Source organism: Babylonia areolata, chromosome 26 (assembly GCF_041734735.1).
Source record: "Babylonia areolata isolate BAREFJ2019XMU chromosome 26, ASM4173473v1, whole genome shotgun sequence".
NCBI classification, from domain to species: domain Eukaryota; kingdom Metazoa; phylum Mollusca; class Gastropoda; order Neogastropoda; family Buccinidae; genus Babylonia; species Babylonia areolata.
Window position 1 is genome coordinate 29009707 of NC_134901.1, and position 12650 is coordinate 29022356.

Below are 12650 nucleotides of genomic sequence, written 5' to 3' on the forward strand. Positions count from 1 at the left end.
TTAGGAAGACAAAACTGGAAAGAAAAAAAGAGAGAAAAAAAAAGTTAGCTGAAAAAAGTGGAGAAAAGGTGGACAGGTACACAATGGATGGGAACAGTTTTTTATATATATTTTTTTAAGGCAGTTAGGCAAACTGCTTTTATCTGCCAGGGATTAGATTAAATATAACCAGTCAAATATGAAAAAGACAGGAGGGGAAAAAATTGAAATTTCACATTCCAGTGTCTCTGCTTCAGTCATGATCACTGTTTTACCTCATATCAAGAAAAACATAATGTCAAGCTTGCTTTTGTTCTTTGTCTGTTATATGCGCACATACTTACACATTTTGCTGATGGCTGAAATCCCTCATGTGTTTCTTGGAGGATGCATAATGTATCCTATCAGGCCAATTAGATGCCAGGGTTATTAGAACTCAGGTATCTTCATAATGTTGATTTGATGTAAAACTGTGCAATGTATTACATTGCAACTCATCCCAGAAATGATTGTGTAATGTGATTCATGACCATCAGGCACCCCATACCTTGCCTTGTCTTTGTAATCAGGTGCATAGTTTTTCATTGACCACTGAAAGGGTTTTGTTGGTATATTAAATATTTTACAGTTCTGTGGGTCTTAACCCTTTCACCGCCAAGCTTGCATTTATGCACAGGCGTGGTAGAGGACCCATGTCACTGAAAGGTTACCCTTCATTGGTCTGTTATCCATGAACCTACTGCTCTTAATGTTCGGTGGTATGATAGGCCATATTTTCTATACATCGCAGGGGGAATCCCCAGGTATTCTTAGCCACTGTCTTTTCTGTGTTTTTCCCACAAGGGAATTTTGTACTCTAAATTGACTGGTGGTGAAAGGGTTAATTATATAGCAGCTATTTGTTATTTTTACCCTATGCAAAAAAAAAAAGTCATGCTTAATCTGTTATGCATACACATTATGTACATGAGTTTGAGTTGAATGCACAAATTGTTTATAGTGTGTATGTGTATTTTGTGTGGTATTTTGTTCTTTGCTTGCTTGTTTTGTTTTTTTAAGAACAAATCCAAATTTTAAGAATCTCAAGATGTGCCAGTGACTGAATTTAGGCACTGGTTCAGATCATCTGCTTAATTACTCCAAGGTATAACATGAGGTCTAATTTAACATGTTATTCGTTCATGCCATGTATATTGCAAAGTTTTCATTGTGTCTTTAATCTGTGGAACTGCTGTTTGGGATTTTGGTTGTTTAAACTAGACAATGGATTTGTTATTGATGTATTGTTTCAACACTGTGCCAGACTTGTTTTCATTGGCTTTTTGGGGGGCTGGAGCAGGGAGAGGGGTTGATCAGAGTGCAGTAAACCTTTTGGAAACTGATTGTGTGTCTGTGTCTCATTCATCTGTTTTTACTCTCTATTTCTTCAGTCTGAATGGTCATCCAGAAGTAGTGAAGATAAGAGATGGAAAAGCTGAACCAAGTTTTCTTCAGTCTTTAGTGAAGATAAGAGATGGGAAAGCTGAACCAAGTTTTCTTCAGTCTTTAGTGAAGATAAGAGATGGAAAAGCTGAACCAAGTTTTCTTCAGTCTTTAGTGAAGATAAGAGATGGAAAAGCTGAACCAAGTTTTCTTCAGTCTTTAGTGAAGATAAGAGATGGGAAAGCTGAACCAAGTTTACTTCAGTCTTTAGTGAAGATAAGAGATGGGAAAGCTGAACCAAGTTTTCTTCAGTCTTTAGTGAAGATAAGAGATGGAAAAGCTGAACCAAGTTTTCTTCAGTCTTTAGTGAAGATAAGAGATGGAAAAGCTGAACCAAGTTTTCTTCAGTCTTTAGTGAAGATAAGAGATGGGAAAGCTGAACCAAGTTTACTTCAGTCTTTATTGAAGATAAGAGTTGGAAAAGCTGAACCAAGTTTACTTCAGTCTTTAGTGAAGATAAGAGATGGAACACAGCACCCCACAATCTCTACCTGATGTGTACTGTACACAGAACCCCACAATCTCTACCTGATGTGTACTGTACACAGCACCCCACAATCTCTACCTGATGTACACATCAACACAGCACCCCACAATCTCTACCTGATGTACACATCAACACAGCACCCCACAATCTCTGCCTGATGTACACTGTAACACAGCACCACACAATCTCTACCTGATGTGTACTGTACACAGCACCACATAATTTCTACCTGATGTGTACTGTACACAGCACCCCACAATCTCTACCTGATGTGTACTGTACACAGAACCCCACAATCTCTACCTGATGTACACTGCAACACAGCACCACACAATCTCTACCTGATGTGTACTGTACACAGCACCCCACAATCTCTACCTGATGTACACTGCAACACAGCACCCCACAATCTCTACCTGATGTACACTGCAACACAGCACCCCACAATCTCTACCTGATGTGTACTGTACACAGCACCACACAATCTCTACCTCATGTGTACTGCAACACAGCACCCCACAATCTCTACCTCATGTGTACTGTACACAGCACCCCACAATCTCTACCTCATGTGTACTGTACACAGCACCACACAATCTATACCTGATATGTACTGCAACACAGAACCCCACAATCTCTACCTGATGTGTACTGCAACACAGCACCACACAATCTCTACCTGATGTGTACTGTACACAGCACCACACAATCTCTACCTGATGTACACTGCAACACAGCACCACACAATCTCTACTTGATGTGTACTGCAACACAGCACCCCACAATCTCCACCTGATGTATACTGTACACAGCACCACACAATCTCTACCTGATGTGTACTGTACACAACACCACACAATCTCTACCTGGTGTGTACTGCAACACAGCACCACACAATCTCTACCTGATGTGTACTGTACACAGCACCCCACAATCTCTACCTGATGTGTACTGTACACAGTACCACACAATCTCTACCTGATGTACACTGCAACACAGCACCCCACAATCTCTACCTGATGTGTACTGTACACAGCACCCCACAATCTCTACCTGATGTGTACTGTACACAGTACCACACAATCTCTACCTGATGTGTACTGCAACACAGCACCCCGCAATCTCTGCCTGATGTGTACTGTACACAGCACCCCACAATCTCTACCTGATGTGTACTGTACACAGTACCACACAATCTCTACCTGATGTGTACTGTACACAGCACCCCACAATCTCCACCTGATGTATACTGTACACAGCACCACACAATCTCTACCTGATGTGTACTGTACACAACACCACACAATCTCTACCTGGTGTGTACTGCAACACAGCACCCCACAATCTCTACCTGATGTGTACTGTACACAGTACCCTACAATCTCTACCTGATGTGTACTGTACACAGTATCACACAATCTCTACCTGATGTGTACTGTACACAGTACCACACAATCTGTACCTGATGTACACTGCAACACAGCACCCCACAATCTCTACCTGATGTGTACTGTACACAGCACCCCACAATCTCTACCTGATGTGTACTGTACACAGTACCACACAATCTCTACCTGATGTGTACTGTACACAGTACCACACAATCTCTACCTGATGTGTACTGTACACAGCACCACACAATCTCTACCTGATGTACACTGCAACACAGCACCCCACAATCTCTACCTGATGTGTACTGTACACAACACCACACAATCTCTACCTGGTGTGTACTGCAACACAGCACCCCACAATCTCTACCTGATGTACACATCAACACAGTACCCCACAATCTCTACCTGATGTACACATCAACACAGCACCCCACAATCTGTACCTGATGTACACATCAACACAGCACCCCACAATCTCTACCTGATGTATACTGTACACAGCACCCCACAATCTCTACCTGATGTACACTGTAACACAGCACCCCACAATCTCTACCTGATGTGTACTGTACACAGCACCCCACAATCTCTACCTGATGTGTACTGTACACAGCACCCCACAATCTCTACCTGGTGTGTACTGCAACACAGCACCCCACAATCTCTACCTGATGTACACATCAACACAGTACCCCACAATCTCTACCTGATGTACACATCAACACAGCACCCCACAATCTGTACCTGATGTACACATCAACACAGCACCCCACAATCTCTACCTGATGTGTACTGTACACAGCACCCCACAATCTCTACCTGATGTACACTGTAACACAGCACCCCACAATCTCTACCTGATGTGTACTGTACACAGCACCCCACAATCTCTACCTGATGTGTACTGTACACAGCACCCCACAATCTCTACCTGATGTACACTGTAACACAGCACCACACAATCTCTACCTGATGTGTACTGTACACAGCACCACACAATCTCTACCTGATATACACATCAACACAGTACCCCACAATCTCTACCTGATGTACACATCAACACAGCACCCCACAATCTCTACCTGATGTACACATCAACACAGCACCCCACAATCTCTACCTGATGTGTACTGTACACAGCACCCCACAATCTCTACCTGATGTGTACTGTACACAGCACCCCACAATCTCTACCTGATGTGTACTGTACACAGCACCACACAATCTCTGCCTGATGTACACTGCAACACAGCACCACACATTCTACCTGATGCACATTGCAACACAGCACCACACAATCTCTACATGATGTGTACTGTACACAGCACCCCACAATCTCTGCCTGATGTGTATTGTACACAGCACCCCACAATCTCTACCTGATGTGTACTGTACACAGTACCACACAATCTCTACCTGATGTGTACTGTACACAGCACCCCACAATCTCTACCTGATGTGTACTGTACACAGCACCACACAATCTCTACCTGATGTGTACTGTACACAGTACCACACAATCTCTACCTGATGTGTACTGTACACAGTACCACACAATCTCTATCTGATGTACACTGCAACACAGCACCCCACAATCTCTACCTGATGTGTACTGTACACAGCACCCCACAATCTCTACCTGATGTGTACTGTACACAGCACCCCACAAATTTACCTGATGTGTACTGTACACAGCACCACACAATCTCTACCTGATGTACACATGAACACAGCACCCCACAATCTCTACCTGATGTGTACTGTACACAGCACCCCACCATCTCTACGTGATGTACACATGAACACAGCACCACACAATCTCTACCTGACGTGTACTGTACACAGCACCCCACAATCTCTACATGATGTGTACTGTACACAGCACCCCACAATATCTACCTGATGTATACTGTACACAGCACCACACAATCTCTACCTGATGTATACTGTACACAGCACCCCACAATCTCTTCCTGATGTGTACTGTACACAGCACCCCACAATCTCTACTTGATGTGTACTGTACACAGCACCCCACAATCTCTACCTGATGTGTACTGTACACAGCACCACACAATCTCTACTTGATGTGTACTGTACACAGCACCCCACAATCTCTTCCTGATGTGTACTGTACACAGCACCCCACAATCTCTACTTGATGTGTACTGCAACACAGCATTACACAATCTACCAGTGATGTACACTGTAATACAGCATCCCACAATCTACCTGATGTACACTGCAATACAGCTTATGGCTATAGTTAGAGACAATTAAAAAAAAAAATCATGGGTGTACACATGCCCATACTCACTCACATCAGAAGAAAAAAGCCCAACAAAGTGACATTTCCAAAAGTGCCATGCTTACACCTCTTCCTCAACATACATCATTCTGAATTGGAACTCATATGGATCATTTCGGTTTGTTTTAAAATATTAAAAACAAAACAAAATAGAAAAGTAGATCTTTTGTTTCTTTTGGATCAGGACTGATACATTGCTGGTGCCAATCTGGCCACCATCGCAACAGACATGGGAGAGCATAATAAAATTTAATGACGGACAAAAGTTATTGACATTGCAAACCACCCCATTCAGTCGGTTTGCAGTTTCCTTATTTATTGATGTCTGGTGTAGAACATGAAAGATGGGGAAGAAGACGTGGTCTTTTCTCCCAATGATTTCTTTATAGTGTGCGTTAAGAGTGAGTGTGGACAGTTGAAGCTTTTTGAATACAGGAACGTGCGAGTTAATGAAAGGATGCAGTGGGCACGTTTCGTTCAGCATTACGTCCCCTGCTTATTTTGTTTACGCAGAGTTATGATTGGTATTTTGTGGCGTGGCTGACAACCGCTGCACGGTTTGCGACTGAACCTCATGCATTTCAGACCATTCTGTCCGACTAACGTTGTACCCGATGTGTTTGACTGATGCAGAACAGGACTGAGAGGCCCACGGAAGTAAGATGACCAGACATTTCTCGAATCAGAAGCAAAATTTAGTGCTGTAGAAGAACTATGACAACAAATGGCCAGAGAAAGTCGTAGAAGATACACTCAACACTGTTAACTGTAAACGACCACAGCCCTTTGTTTTTAAATATTGCGCTTGTAATTTTATGGTTTGGTTTGCCTTTGATTTATATAAGCTAGTTACATGTTGACAGAAGAGCATTTCCTGGTCCCTTTGACAGGATCTGCCGTTTTTATTCTTTTCTAGTTGGTGTGTTGCGAAAGATGGCTGTATTGACTTGACACAGGAAGTTTTTGTCTCAGCTGGACACCCCAGGTCGGGCATCACAGCAAGAGACCTACAGCCTTCTGCAAAGCCTTCAGCTGTGAATCCCCAGTTATATCTTTAAAAATAAAGATTGAAAGCGCATGGTATAACACATTAAAAATCAGATAGCTATGGTTTGTGTTTGTAATATATATTATATTTTTGGGGTGTGTGGGGGGGTACATTGTAAGAGCCTGGTCAGCTTTATACACAACAGGGTTTTTTGTTTTGTATTTCATAGTTGACATGACATTATAGTTGTAGTGAAAACTTTTTATAATTCTACTTATGCATTTATCTATTTCTTTTATGAATCCCAAGGCCTGACTAAGCGCGTTGGGTTACGCTGCTGGTCAGGCATCTGCTTGGCAGATGTGGTGTAGCGTATATGGTTTTGTCCGAACGCAGTGACGCCTCCTTGAGCTACTGAAACTGAAACTTTTATGAATTGTTATAATATAGCAGTTAAAACATGTAAGAGTGTAATAACTATAATGCAGACATATTGCAGGTTAGTAATTACAGTGATTATTACATGTTGATATTAATGTAAATTGCAAATGGTGCATGAATCAGTAAAACAAACTGAATATGACAACGTCTTTTTTAGTTACTGATCTATAGAATATTTATCTATGATTCTTAATTTTGGTATTTTCTGGTTCTGTGACATATATCTAACTGACCATCTTTGTTTTCTGTTCAGAAATGCCACGTATTCCACCAAAAAACAAGGACAAAGGAATTGGGTAAGTGTGTGAAATATGACACCCACATTTAGCTATCCTTTTGTAAGTTGTATAACTTGCTTAGCATTATTGCATTCTTCTGAAAACTTGCTGTGTTTGTTTCATTTCACTAAAAAATAAAATTAAAAAAAAAAAGTCATGCAATTTCATGTTCACTGACTTTTACAAATGAGCTATTATGTGCATAAACAGTTTTATCACCTAATTTTGGTTGCCGTATTAATTTTTAGTGGGGGCCATGTATTTTGGGCATATCCCTATGGAAGACTTAGATCTTTAGTGTGTCATTTTCATTTTCAGGGACCAGTAGAGGGGGCAAAAATAATGAACAATTATTTAACATGTTTTACTGGAGATACTGCTCAAAGCGCTTTACTTTTTTTCCCCCACCCTGCTCAACTTCCATTCCCTCCACCACCACCACCCACACACAGAGAAACAGATGACAGAATACACTCGCACACAATACCTCCATTGAAGAAATGCCCTCTAAAAGACACGTCTTTGCAACACGCACTCATGCACACACACTTGAATGCACAGATACTCACAACCATAACCACTGCACACAAATGGCAAACAGCTTCTCCACAATAAAACATTCATTTGGAACCAGATCATGCCAACACCAGCAATGGAAAATTACTGTTGTAGGAAAAGATGTGTTTTCAAAGCAGGCATAACAGAATTTAGCAAGACAGAATGTTGCAATATTTCTGGCAGTTTGTTCCACAATGAGGGGGCCTGAAAAGAGAAAGATCTGTGACCCTGTTGGTTCTTCTTTACAACTATGGATCTTCAGTGTGTCATTTTCATTTTCAGGGACCGGTTGATACGCTTCAAATGTGGCTTACAGAACACAATTCTGGATGTGCTGAGAGCCAGACCAGGTTGGCAGGAGTCACCGTCGTAAGTAGAACTGCAAGACTCAGTGCTGAGTTATCCTTTTTTTTTCTTGTAAATAAAAAAAAACTGTGTGTGTCAGTTTGTGTGCTTGTATATATGTTTGCATGTGCAAGAATGCATGTAGTCATTAATTCAACATCATTTCTTATAGATATGCTTGGTAGTGTGTGTATTGATAATAAGTGTGAGTAATAAGTGTGTGTGTGTGTGTGTGTGTGTGTGTACGTGTGTGTGTGTGTGTGTGTGTGCGTGTGTGTGTGTGTACGTGCGTGCGTGTGTATGTGTATGTATGTGTGTGTGAATATGTGCATGCATGTGCTTGTGTGCGTATGAGTGCAAGGTGCACACTTTATGGTAATGTAAATCACCTTGTGTCATGACCAGGGATGGGGACTGGGATTTCTGCTGGTGTGAGGTGTACTGGATGAAGGAGACGTTTGACCATGCCTACCTGGAAGAACATGTGCGAATCAACCACTTCCGTAACCACTACGAGGTATTGGGTTTGCCGCTTCTGTAAACACTACGAGCTATTCGATTAAACACTATGAGGTATTGGCTTAGCCCATTCCATAATCACTACAAGGTAATGGGTTAGCCACATCTGTAACCTGTTTTCAGTTTCAGTTTCAGTTTCCCAAGGAGGCATCACAACATTCAGACAAATCCATACATGCTACACCACATCCACTAGGCAGATGTCTGACAGCCGCGCAACCCAATGTGCTTGTCAGGCCTTCATTTTAGAGTGGATTTCTTTCACAGAATTTTGCCAGAGGACAACACTTTGTAGCCATGGGTTCTGCTTTTGTGCGCCAAGTGTGTGCTGCACACAGGACTTCAGTTTATTCTCTGATCCAAATAACTAGATGATTTGTTTGATTTTCCGGTCAAACTTGGGAGAAAGGGTGAAAGTGGGATTTGAACCTGAACCCTCACAGACACTGTATTGATAGATAAGCATCTTAACCATTCTGCCATCTTGCTCCTTCCGCTACGAGGTATTGGATTAACCATTATGAGGTATTGGGTTAATCACTATGAGGTATTGGGTTAAACCACCATGAGGTATAACCATTATGAGGTATTGGGTTAATCACTATGAGGTATTGGGTTAAACACTATGAGGTATTGGATTAACCACTATGAACCACCATGAGGTATTACCATTATGAGGTACTGGGTTAATCACTATGAGGTATTGGGTTAAACACTATGAGGTATTGGGTTAACCACTATGAGCCACCATTAGGTATTACCATTATGAGGTACTGGGTTAATCACTATGAGGTATTGGGTTAAACCACCATGAGGTATAACCATTATGAGGTATTGGGTTAATCACTATCACTATGAGGTATTGGGTTAACCCCTATGAGATATTGGGTTAACCACCATGAGGTATTGGGTTAAACACTGTAAAGTATTGGGTTAACCACTATGAGGTAGTGGGTAAACTACTGCAAGGTATTGGGTTAACCACTATCACTATGAGGTATTGGGTTAAACCACCATGAGGTATAACCATTATGAGGTACTGGGTTAACCACAATGAGGTATTGGGTTAACCACTATGAGGTATTGGGTTAACCACTATGAGGCATTGGGTTAACCACCATGAGATATTGGGCTAAACCACTATGAGGTGTTGGGTTAACCACTATGAGGTATTGGGTTAAACACTATGAAGTTTAACCATTATGATGTATTAGGTTAACCACTATGAGGTATTGGGTTAACCACTATGAGGTTTATCCATTATGAGGTATTGGGTTAAACACTATGAGGTATTTGGTTAACCACTATGAGGTATTGAGTTAAACCACCATGAGGTATTGGGTTAAACCACCATGAGGTATTGGGTTAAACCACTAGGAGGTATTAGGTTAAATACTATGAGGTATTGGGTTAAACCACCATGAGGTATTGGGTTAAACCACTATGAGGTATTGGGTTAAACCACCATGAGGTATTGGGTTAAACACTATGAGGTATTGGGTTAAACACTATGAGGTGTAACCATTATGAGGTGTTAGGTTAACCACTGCAAGGTATTGGGTTAACCCTTATGAGGTATTTGGTTAACCACTATGAGGTATTGGGTTAAACACCATGAGGTATTGGGTTAAACCACTATGAGGTATTGGGTTAAACCACTAGGAGGTATTAGGTTAAACCACCATAAGGTATTGGGTTAAACCACCATGAGGTATTGGGTTAAACCACTATGAGGTATTGGGTTAAACCACTATGAGGTATTGGGTTAAACCACTATGAGGTATTGGGTTAAACACTATGAGGTGTAACCATTATGAGGTGTTAGGTTAACCACTGCAAGGTATTGGGTTAACCCTTATGAGGTATTTGGTTAACCACTATGAGGTATTGGGTTAAACACCATGAGGTATTGGGTTAAACCACTACAAGGTATTGGGTTAAACCACTAGGAGGTATTAGGTTAAACACTAGGAGGTATTGGGTTAAACCACCATGAGGTATTGGGTTAAAACACTGTGACATATTGGGTTAACCCCTATGAGGTATTCGGTTAAACCACCATGAGGTATTGGGTTAACCCCTATGAGGTATTGGGTTAAACCACCATGAGGTATTGGGTTAACCACTATGAGGTATTGGTTAACCACCATGAGGTATTGGGTTAACCACCATGAGGTATTGGGTTAATCACTATGAGGTATTGGGTTAAACACTATGAGGTATTGGATTAACCACTATGAACCACCATGAGGTATTACCATTATGAGGTACTGGGTTAATCACTATGAGGTATTGGGTTAAACACTATGAGGTATTGGGTTAACCACTATGAGCCACCATTAGGTATTACCATTATGAGGTACTGGGTTAATCACTATGAGGTATTGGGTTAAACCACCATGAGGTATAACCATTATGAGGTATTGGGTTAATCACTATCACTATGAGGTATTGGGTTAACCCCTATGAGATATTGGGTTAACCACCATGAGGTATTGGGTTAAACACTGTAAAGTATTGGGTTAACCACTATGAGGTAGTGGGTAAACTACTGCAAGGTATTGGGTTAACCACTATCACTATGAGGTATTGGGTTAAACCACCATGAGGTATAACCATTATGAGGTACTGGGTTAACCACAATGAGGTATTGGGTTAACCACTATGAGGTATTGGGTTAACCACTATGAGGCATTGGGTTAACCACCATGAGATATTGGGCTAAACCACTATGAGGTGTTGGGTTAACCACTATGAGGTATTGGGTTAAACACTATGAAGTTTAACCATTATGATGTATTAGGTTAACCACTATGAGGTATTGGGTTAACCACTATGAGGTTTATCCATTATGAGGTATTGGGTTAAACACTATGAGGTATTTGGTTAACCACTATGAGGTATTGAGTTAAACCACCATGAGGTATTGGGTTAAACCACCATGAGGTATTGGGTTAAACCACTAGGAGGTATTAGGTTAAATACTATGAGGTATTGGGTTAAACCACCATGAGGTATTGGGTTAAACCACTATGAGGTATTGGGTTAAACCACCATGAGGTATTGGGTTAAACACTATGAGGTATTGGGTTAAACACTATGAGGTGTAACCATTATGAGGTGTTAGGTTAACCACTGCAAGGTATTGGGTTAACCCTTATGAGGTATTTGGTTAACCACTATGAGGTATTGGGTTAAACACCATGAGGTATTGGGTTAAACCACTATGAGGTATTGGGTTAAACCACTAGGAGGTATTAGGTTAAACCACCATAAGGTATTGGGTTAAACCACCATGAGGTATTGGGTTAAACCACTATGAGGTATTGGGTTAAACCACTATGAGGTATTGGGTTAAACCACTATGAGGTATTGGGTTAAACACTGTGAGGTATAACCATTATGAGGTGTTAGGTTAACCACTGCAAGGTGTTGGGTTAACCCACATGAGGTATTTGGTTAACCACTATGAGGTATTGGGTTAAACACCATGAGGTATTGGGTTAAACCACTACAAGGTATTGGGTTAAACCACTAGGAGGTATTAGGTTAAACACTAGGAGGTATTGGGTTAAACCACCATGAGGTATTGGGTTAAAACACTGTGACATATTGGGTTAACCCCTATGAGGTATTCGGTTAAACCACCATGAGGTATTGGGTTAACCCCTATGAGGTATTGGGTTAAACCACCATGAGGTATTGGGTTAACCACTATGAGGTATTGGTTAACCACCATGAGGTATTGGGTTAACCACCATGAGGTATTGGGTTAAACCACCATGAGGTATTGGGTTAAACCACTATGAGGTATTGGTTAACCACCATGAGGTATTGGGTTAACCACTATGAGGTATTGGGTTAACCACTA

General features: G+C 41.3%; 1 protein-coding gene across 1 annotated transcript in view; it reads left to right on the forward strand.

The window, feature by feature from the left end:
* Nucleotides 1-6171: 6171 nt before the first annotated feature.
* LOC143300229 (putative tubulin polyglutamylase TTLL9) overlaps nucleotides 6172-12650 on the forward strand; it is a 30301-nt gene continuing 23822 nt past the window's right edge. Inside the window, exons 1-4 of the mRNA XM_076613806.1 lie at nucleotides 6172-6307; nucleotides 7333-7375; nucleotides 8198-8284; nucleotides 8666-8777. Coding sequence (XP_076469921.1) covers nucleotides 7335-7375; nucleotides 8198-8284; nucleotides 8666-8777 — 240 coding nt within the window. The 5' untranslated portion in view covers nucleotides 6172-6307; nucleotides 7333-7334. The remainder of the gene's footprint in view (nucleotides 6308-7332; nucleotides 7376-8197; nucleotides 8285-8665; nucleotides 8778-12650) is intronic.